The sequence below is a fragment of the Fistularia commersonii genome, chromosome 26 (genome assembly GCF_037954325.1).
Source record: "Fistularia commersonii isolate RoL2024-O1a breed Wild chromosome 26, RoL_Fcom_v1.0, whole genome shotgun sequence".
Taxonomy (NCBI): Eukaryota; Metazoa; Chordata; class Actinopteri; order Syngnathiformes; family Fistulariidae; genus Fistularia; species Fistularia commersonii.
Window position 1 is genome coordinate 13,681,818 of NC_141309.1, and position 10,348 is coordinate 13,692,165.

A 10,348-nucleotide genomic window follows, 5' to 3' on the forward strand; every position below is an offset into this window, starting at 1 on the left:
CTCAGCCACAAGAGGGCATTAACTGCTCATGTTTGAAAGCATTCGTTCTTGCCCATAAGTTAAAACTTCTCCATACTCCATCAAACCATCCTGCTATTGTCCCTCGTGAGTCTGCTGTCCTTCATGGTCCTTCATTTTTTCATATAAACAGAATCAAATCCAGGATACCTGAAGTCATGCATAGGTACACCTCCCAAACTGCCATGCTGTGGCCGAAATAAGTATTACTATGACAACAACAAATCTTGAAAAGTGAACAAATCAAGGAAAAAAAAATTATCTCTGTTGCCTTCCAAGCCTTCACAGAAGATTCACATCAGCAGATATTTTTTTGTTTGGGAAAGACCTTTTTTATTCAATTAGTATTATAGACATCTTTTTAATTTATTTTCTGCAATCGGAACAGGAACAATGATTGATGTACAAAAATATAAAGAGAAGAGCCTCAATGCCACATATACAACAGGAAATTTTTACAGTAACAAAATCAAGTGGGAAGAAAACTGAACCATTTCTCACTTGAACCCATCAACATATTGTCTGACAATTTTCTTTTTCATTTCACAGACCATCAGCTTGTAACTAGTATTTTCACCAGCCTGCTAAAAACTTCAAATCCTCTCCAGAGACATTTCACCTGCCCAACACTTTTCCCCTCCTATCTTCTTTTTTAAATCAAACTTACTGTTCCCTCAATGAAACTCATCCATTCAGCTTGGTGTCCTCAATAGACCTCCTCTCTATCTACATTATCATGGAAGGGTCTTTGAAAAATGTAATCACAAAATCAAGAACTCATTAGGAAAATACACGTGTAATGAAATAAAAGCATCCTTTAAAGAAGAATAAGGCTACGCTTCAATAACACACTTTTACATCAAATGTAAGATGTAAAATTACTCTGCCGTGTCAATGTAGTACTGCCAACTATTTTTTTGTTGGCTGTAAGAGCACAGAACGAAAGAATGTGAACTCTGTATTTGAGAGGCAGTAGGAAGGGTTAATGTTAATGGCACTCAGGAGGCAAACCAACGAGTCAAATATCAATTAAACGTCTTTTGTGACTCGTAACACTGCACCGTTGCAGACTGTGCAGCACAAAGGCACGTGACCAGGGCTTGTGGATGTAAAAACGAACATCCAGATATTTAGAAGTCATATAACGTTATAATTACAAGATTAAGGCTGACTTTGAAGGAAAAAAATCACATTGATAGCAAAAATAAATAGAACACTGTTCCTAGAATCATTTTTGCATTTAAATATGAGAAATCTCAATTATATAATTCAACAGAAAAAAAAATACGCAATGACTTTTATGTCTAATTCTCTGCGGTGATTTTTACAGCTTTTGCGGGGATCGTCTCACTGATTCATTTTAAGATTCCAAAGGATTCGGACCAACAATGTTTTTTCCATGAAAATACAACAAAAATTAGTCATTTAGTAATGAACAATCAATGACAAAACCAATATTTCATTTGAGAATGTGATTTTTCTGTAGAGACTACAATGAAGATTTTTTTTTTTTTTAAATTAATGATATAGTTTCATAGATGCTATTCAATATATACTGTATTGTCCAGCCCTACTCAAAATGGAAGTTCTATTGATTATTGAAAAACTGTCTTGAGACACTTTGGTGTCTATTGGCAAAAGGTAAAACTAATAAACAAAGTTATATTTTCATAAAGGCACAGAAAACCTTTTTCAGTTTCTATGAGTCATAACTTCAAAAATGAAATCAAAAGTCTCAATCAATATTTCATGTGATACTCTCTGTCTCTTTCTCTCTCAGACCTCATTTCATGATTTAAATGTGGGCAGTATTCTGACGCAAAAAGGCAGGCTCTCATTTGTCCTTGCACCAATCAGGGTGTGGTAATACTAAAAATATCACAATTTGAGATTAGAACTATAATAATGCGCGGTTGGTTGTTTACTCAAGTTGCCATGTCATTATTACTAAGATTATCTTTACTGAAAGTTCTGCCAGTCAAACAAAAAAATACTTCCATATTGATATATTTGGGAATTTCAAACAAGTTCTTTTGAAAGATTGCGACTTGGTTTTATGTGCTCTTCACTAAAAACACGGTCAGTAAAATATCTATACTGTTGTGTGCAGATCTTGATTAGAAACTTTCAAAACTGAACATTTTTATTGACGCTGCTTTCTAACACTACTGCTAACGTTCACTTTCACCTTGACCCCTCAAAACGCATGAGTATTTAAATTGATAAAAAAAGAGGCTGAAATCTTACAGAACTAAAGCAATATACGACATACTGCAATACTTTTGCGCAAGAGATTCAAATTTTTCCTTCAAAGCAATGTACATACATATAAAATGATGTTATGATGCTGTTTTTGATTAAACTTCAATTCCACATGGGTTCTGTCATGAAATGAGAAAAGATGACCTACTCATTATATCACAGGGCTGGACTGTGTGGGAAAAAAGTCACATATAAAGAATCCACCTTCTTATTAACAATATATGGAAAAAAACTCAGTGTTTCACAATTTCTGATACTAAAAAAGGCTATTTGGGTATTACACCATATTCAATATATCTCTTTATATTTTTTGCCCAGCCCTAAAAGTCAGTGTGATGAAAATTTCTCTGCCTCAATGTGTGCATGTGTTCAAGAAAAACAAATCCCCCACATACCCAGCCTTGCTCAAACTATCTTTGGTCCAATTTTTCATATGCAGTTCGGAGACCCCCACCCCCCACCCTGCTGTGAGGCCTGGGATTTCTGGGCAACAAGTGCAATAAAGCTGTACTAGAAAGCTTTGCATTGGTGGGTGGAAGGGGATTTCACAAAGGCCCAACAGAAAACCTGATTATTACCTTCACTTTGTCCAAACGTAAGGAAAAGCCACCAATTTGTCAGCTCTTGTTTTAAGTAAGACATTGACTGAAGTGCAGCTTTTGACTGCAACGGGAGCGATTCTCCTAATAAAGACTGCAGCTGTAGAACGTCAAAATGCCTGCGAGCTTCCCAGTTTCCTCTGTGGCAAGTAGGGAGGAACACATCGGGTGGGGACTTTAGTTATCACTCCAAGTATTTCCCTTTCTTTGGGTCTTTCTCCAGAAAAGAAAAAAAACGAAAAAAACAGACCGCTTCGATCCTGAGTCTTACAGGTCCTCCGTGTAGATAATACAGGGACTGGTATCCTCACTCGACTCGAGCTGGACCGTGGAGACGAACCAGCGACGGGATCCGGCGGGGTTGTAGTTGAGTGTGGTGCGGTATGTGTTCTTCGCGTGTTTCGGGTAGATGATGGTGGTGCTCTGGTATCTGATGGGTCTCTGTCTTGGCTCCAGGTACACCTGGGATTTGAAGCTTTTCCAAGTGCAGTCCCGCACCGCCACCACCGTCTCGCTGTAGGAGGTGGCCGTGGGAATGGAGGCGCAGTACACCCGGTCCTGGTAATGCTTGTCGGAGTCATATTTGATGGCAGAGTTGCACCTGTTCGGAGAGATGATGGATTTAGAGATACGCTGAGCACGAGATCACGAGTCTGACTTTCAGTTTTTCGGAATTGACACAAAAAAAGTCTGAAATGAGAGGCTCTGAGGCCAATAAAACACAGCTTAATCACACAATACTGCTGAACAGAGACATCAGGAAGACTCCGCTGTCACACTAAGGGATGAAAATCACGAGACTTTGGTCCTAGAGACAACATATCATCAACGTTAAAGTGTTGGGACGTTTAACACTAACATTTGGAACTATGGAGGGAAAAAGAAGAAGCTTAGTAAGTAATATGGGCAAAAAACTCCATTATAGATTATGGCTACAACCATTTCTAAAAATCAGCTAATTGGCATTGACTTCCTGACACTGACATTGTGTCATTGACCTCCAAAGCATCAAGATCAGTCAACATTCTGGCTGATAACGGTTAAAGACTTCTATTAAAAAGAGAACAATGAGTGCCACTCACTTTATGTCTTGCTCTGGTTTGGGCTTGACTTCGATGCTCTCTCCAAAAAACACTGGGTACATGCGGGTCCTGGGGTCTGATCCCGTGGCATTCAGCAGCAGGTAGGGCAGCTGCAGAGTGGAAATACTAAGAATCACCAACAGGCTCCAAAAACATCCACGAATTGCTCAACTGTTTATATGCATCTGCCAACATGTCCATCCAAAGAGCAATAGTAAAAAAAAAAAAAAAAATCTCTGCACAGCTGGGGGTTTCAGCAAAGCCTGAAACCCAAATTAAAAACACTGCTTTCACATTCTCAAGGAAAACGTATTTTCTGATCCTCCCTCGTGAGGCTTTGGATGTTGATGGTTCAGCTCTTACTGAAACAACAACTGGATGAAAAACAGGGCAGTACTTTTATTTGAATTCAGATATTTACGCTCAGGAAGTCCAGCCAAATGCAATGTTGTGTCTTTCTCGCTGGGGAGACCTGTGACGCAGACGCAGCCTGAGTGTGAAAGTGTGGTTGGAGGCTTACAGATGTCGGGCCTTACAGAAGTTAATGAAACATTCAAAGCAGCTGCTCATCAGGAGTTGAAACCAAAGGAGGGAAATTGGTCACATGGTCAGTAGCTCCTGTATAGATTTTTATTTGACTTCTGAATGATAATTTCAAATAACAAAGACACACGCAAATGAACACACATACACAAAAACGCGTATCATCGTTCTTATATCTGATACTCCCATGATGTTGTTAATAACTGACACCAAAGGTAGAGACAAAGTATTTGAATATCACATGCAATCATACAAAACAAAATCAGTCCATATTATATCTATTTAACACAAGTTTTTTTTAACTGCTAATCTAAATCCGAGTACTATGAAATATATATTTTTGGATCAATCTTTTCGTTTGTTCAGATCCCTAAAACGACTTCATGAAGAAGATCTATGGCCAAAAATTAAGCATTTTATGATGCTAATTTTACATCTCTATTTGGTATTGTTTCAATCAAAATAACCATGACAGATCATGATACATATTTAAATGGGAAGTTGTGAGGGTTTCATCTTGAAGAAAATGGATGTCAGAATGTATGTCTGATACACCTACATTGAATATTGCATCAAATGTGGGTGGCTTATCGAAATAATATCGAAATCGTATTGAAAAACCTCACTTCTTGTCTGTCCACTTTTAAAACCAGTCTTAAAATGTTATTTTATTCCTTGGCCTTTGACCCAGCGTGATTTAACTGAATAAATCTGTTTTACACCTTCTTATTTTACTGATACATGTTGTTGTTGTCGTTGCCCTCCTCCACTTTTACGGATATTTTCGATTTCTTATTTTAATTGTACTGTTATGTCTTCCTGCACTTTCATTTTCTTGTTTTTTTGTATTGTTGCTTGTTTATTGTCCGTTATTCGCTCTTGCTCAGGTGTACCGCACTTTGGTCAAGCTCTTGCTTTTTAAAGTGCTTTACAACTAAAGACAATTATAATTATTGACATCACAACAAAACTCACTCAAAATTGTTTTTATAAAGCCACATATATATCGCAATATCTTTTCTGAATTTTCCTCAATTTATGTATATATCATTTTTCATTTTTTGGTAAAGGTTGGCTGTTATATTTAGTGGAAATCAATTAATAATTGAATTTACTGCTGGAATTGATTCAATTTTTCAAAAGAGATGATGGAGTGCATTTACTCAATGAAAAAAGGTTATCAAAATAAATGTTAAAAAAAGCAACTTTAAATTTGTTTTGTCAAAACCACAACCAGGTCTTGAAACAGACACCGTTTACAATTTTCCGTATTCTTAGCGAAAGTGTAATTTAAGTATTTCATGCATATCTTCTTCTTCTTCTTAATCGTTTTCGGCTTTTCCCGTCAGGGGAAACTCGCCACAGCGAGTCATCTTTCTCCATCTAACCCTATTCTCTGTATCTTCCTCTCTCACACCAACTACCTTCATAAAGTATTTCATGCATAAAACCTGCCTTATTTGGAACAGAAACAAGCTGATATGTGATTTCAGTTGTGACTAAGTTGGCTCATATTTCCTGAAAGAAGAATGAATGAGCCCCGGCTGAGGTTAATCAAGCTTTCAAAGATCCTCATCGGAAAAGTGTCCAATGAAGGACTGACACACTTTCCATAGAAGTGAAGTTTAACTAGGGCTTGAGTCGGGCTGCTGATGAGACAACGTATGAAATCAGCCCTGAAAGCTGACCCTTCCCCTCTCCTAGATGCTATCTGGAGCCATAAGGGGACAAGGAAAGCTGCTTTGACACTGACAAGTCAGACTGTGATTGATGGTTGTCTTTGCATGTGAGCTACGTTGACCAATCTGACTCAAATGGCACCCCGACTCCAGCGCTGGACCCTCTCACATTACACAGGGAGGCTGTCACATGCTGTGGTTTGGACGGAGCTAAGCGAACATGCCATCACAGGGAATGGGCAAGAACAGGCCAAGGGCACAGCACTGTGTGAAGCTCATCTTACCGCCGGTCTACCATCACAGCAATACTATTGAAATCTGCGTTACTTTTACACCTGTTAGATTTGCCATGCGGGACTAAAAGGCAGCTTGTCTGCAGGCCGTCTCTGTTGTTGCGATTTTCACTGTGCCGGTAAGTGACTGTCTTTTCTCCGCAGCTCTGACACAGCGAGCATCCAAAGTATTTCTCTGTGGTGTGCTCTGGCAACTTCAGCAAAGCAAACACATATGAATAGGGAAGGAGGTCACGTCCAGGCAGTCGATCACCCAGTAAGTACACAAAGAATAAACCCCCTTGGAAGCGGATTTCTGCCCAGGAAAAATAGTCTGCAGCTGAGAAACCCACACAATGTACAAAGCACAATGCAGAGCCGCTGAGACAAACGCCAACTCAAATACAGCAAACAAATCCAATTGCCGCTTCGCTTCGCTGAAGCCTTTGACTTGTCGGACATTATTGCGAACATCGGCATCCGACATTGAAGTCGGACCCCAAATTTCTAGTCTGATATTTGTGCATCTCTTGTAAGAGCTGTTCATGTGTTGGGAGGTGCAGCTATAAGATTAACACATCTTGCATCCTCATAAATCCAGTTTGAAAATAGACCAGCAGTCAGAGTGCGTTTAATTCAGAAGCGTGGGGGGGGGGGTCATCAAACACTTATGCAACCCCCTGCAGCCACTCTAACAAGCCCCTGCGCCTCGAAATAGAGTCAGGATTGTTCTTGGGTGCCATATAAAAACAACACGGAATTAGATTCGGAAAAAAAAAAACACGAGGACAAATCCCCGCTACTGGATGGCGCAGGCAGACGTTTCACTTGAAAGGCTGTGATGGAAAAGGTCTGATTCTTTCCATGCACATGAGCCCGTGAGGGGGATTAGAAAGAAAAGCAGGAGCAGCCCCTATCAGGAACGATCTTAAAAAAGGGAAACCACAAAGCAAAGGAGTCCTACTAATCTGAGCCGCTGAGAGATTAGAGGATCCCTCTGTTTCTGTTGCAGGCTTCGGTAAACCGATGTCACGCAGCTCCCAAGTTGCAGCGCTGCATTTCTGAGGCCTCAATCAGCCACTTTAAAAGCCACCTCCACCTGCATGGGCATGTTCTCAAGACTTCTTGTTCTGGGAGTGACCTGGAAATTATTTGCTATCAAATCAACCGCGACACATAAAATGAAAACGAGTTGTTGTCGTCAATGAGATTTTGAGAGTGGCGGCGAGATGGCTTTTTGACAAATGTCCCTCTCGTCGCAAATGATGCCAACTCTGCAGGGCTGTCCTCTGCTCGGTGAGGGGCAACACCGCCTCAGGGTCTGTTCATAATTGGAGTTCACTTCATGTTAACTGTCACAGATTGAAATATGACGGGAAGAAGAGTCTTGCTTATAACAATTATACACATTTTAGCCAATATTTTCATGAAATAAACCCAAAACAATTTGAGGAAGTAATTATAATTATCATTTATTAATCCCTGTGGGCAAATTTCATCCTCTGCAATGAACCCACCATGGATGAACCATGAGCAGTAGGCAATGACAATTTCAATGAGACAATGAGATTAACCACCTCTACTATGTTTACTTATGTTCTCGCAACAAATATCTAAATTGGTTGAAGTTCACAGCCTGAGCAGGACGCTGGAGGTTAACCACGCAAAGTCACATGACATGCAGATCCTGACAGTGTCATCTCTGCAAGAAAGATGTGGACCAAACTCTCTTTTGACCCATTTAAAGTGGTCTCATCAGGATCTGTTTTAATTCTGCTTCCAAAACATTTTTAGCCATAACTTTTCGAGATTAGTTTGGATTTTAAAATGCTCATTCATGGTCTAACAAGCAATTTCTTCTCATAATTTTCTCAGAGCTTCTCAGAGCCAGTAGTGCTTTTTCTTTTTCTTCAGACTCAATGGCCAAAACAAGAGATTGTGTTTCCTTCTTTAACTTCAACGCAAACAGAATTTATACTTCAATAAATAAGTTCATCTTGTTTAGGATTGACCTCAATGCACTGATAAGCGAATCAACAAACTGTATCAAAATAAACATCCTGCATATGATGTGTCCTAATTCTTACTCCAACTTTGCTTTCCAGCCTTTTATTGCACAGGCCAGACGTGAAACCAAACGTGGAAGAAGAACCCAACGTAAATACTCTCCCTAACAAGCTGTTGTTACACTTTTAATAACATTCCAGTTGGTGGATTCGATAACCCGTCCTCGGGAGTCCACACTTTGACTGAGATCGAACATTTGAGCTGCAAGTCTTGTTGGGACCCCCGGGACTCTGGTGAGGACCCCTGGGGGTCAACGGATCCGAATATTTGAGACTGTTGGTTTCAATCAACCCACTGGCACTGTTGATGGCATTTAAGTCCAAATGATGCACCCAAGAACAAAAAGAAAAAAAATAGGGCGTTTGACTTCTCTCTCTGGATTGTTGGGCGCCTGCGGCATCTTCAGCACGCACACACACACACACACGCACACACACAGAGGGAGAGAGAGAGAGAGAGGGGCTATCTTTCTCTCTGGCCAAACAATAAAACACCGCCAGTCACTTTCTTTCGCAGCTTCATCGTTATTTGTGCCGTTTCTCAGTGAGCGGGACGTTAAACAGACTCAGCGGATGATATAGTTGTTTCACATCAGAAGGTTAAGAAAAGCAGTCTTACCAGTTTCCCTTCCCTGCTTTCCTTTCTGTAAAAGCCCTGATGGCTTTCGACGGGCGTCGTGCAGCTTCCCGCCCGCGGCTCGATCAGACCCGGCGAGAGCGAGCAGAAGGGCGGACTGGGGCTGGGGGGCAACCCCGAATCCGGACTGTCGAGCAGCCCCTCCCGGTTCTTGCCTTTTAGACTTTCATCCATCGCCTGTAGATGTAAATGCCCCACCATTTCTGGGACGGCTGTGGTAAGGAGGAAAAAAAAACACCGCCGGCGATGTCAAACCGTTTGGTTTGCGCTCCGCAGCCGCTGCGCCCCGGCGAGGAGGACAAGCGATCCGGACCTTTCTTTAATTTATGATGGATTTATTTGTTTGGGCAAAGATGATCCTGGAAAACAGATCGGAGCAAAACGTGTGAGCCAGTCGGTTCCCACGGGAAATAATACTGATGACACCAAAAGTTTACTCTTTACCTGTATCCACCCTCGGTCCGCAGAAGATCATTCGCGCTGGCGTGAAAACACGATTAAAAGATGAAAAATCAAAACTTTCTAAAAACCGAAGTCGAATCACGGACGGAGAACTAAATAAAACCACAAAAGCGCAGAGAGAAAAAAAACAACAACAAACAAACTTCGACGTGGGTCTGGCGCAGAGCTGGATGAGCGCTCCTCTCCGCCACTCCGCCTCACACTGAATGCGTGTGTATGTGTGTGTGTGTGTGTGTGTGTGTGTGTTCCTCCCGGACGTTGGCCAGCTCTCACCAGCACTCTCCTGTTGAACCACAGGGGGCGCGCATGTCCTCCAGCCGACGTGCCCATAATAATAATAATAATAATAATAATAATAATAATAATAATAATGATAACAATAATAATGATAATACTACTACTACTAATAATAATAACATTATTATTATTATTATTATTATTATTATTAGTAGTAGTAGTAGTAGTAGTAGTAGTAGTAGTAATAATAATAATAATAATAATAGTTCTCTGCAATGAAGCCATCATGGATGAACCATGAGCAGTAGGCTGCCGTCCACCACCAAAAAATCCCATTACTTGGGGAAATCACCTGACTTTTGGATTATAGTGGAGTATAGCAAAACTTTTTTTTCTCTAAAATATCTGGAAATAACTGTATCCGAAAATAAATGTGTCCAATCAACCCGAGCTGTTGGAATTTGTCAAAAACGAACTTTAAAGAATCAAAA

General features: G+C 40.4%; 1 protein-coding gene across 1 annotated transcript; it reads right to left on the reverse strand.

The window, feature by feature from the left end:
- Positions 1 to 326: 326 nt before the first annotated feature.
- Positions 327 to 9,811, reverse strand: rflna (refilin A). The gene is made up of 4 exons (XM_086174277.1): positions 9,603 to 9,811; positions 9,141 to 9,517; positions 3,962 to 4,071; positions 327 to 3,480 (listed from the first exon to the last, which is right to left on the reverse strand). Exons 2-4 carry the CDS (start codon positions 9,357 to 9,359, stop codon positions 3,147 to 3,149), a joined length of 663 nt encoding a protein of 220 aa, XP_086030403.1. The 5' UTR covers positions 9,360 to 9,517; positions 9,603 to 9,811; the 3' UTR covers positions 327 to 3,146.
- Between the last annotated feature and the right edge of the window lie 537 nt (positions 9,812 to 10,348).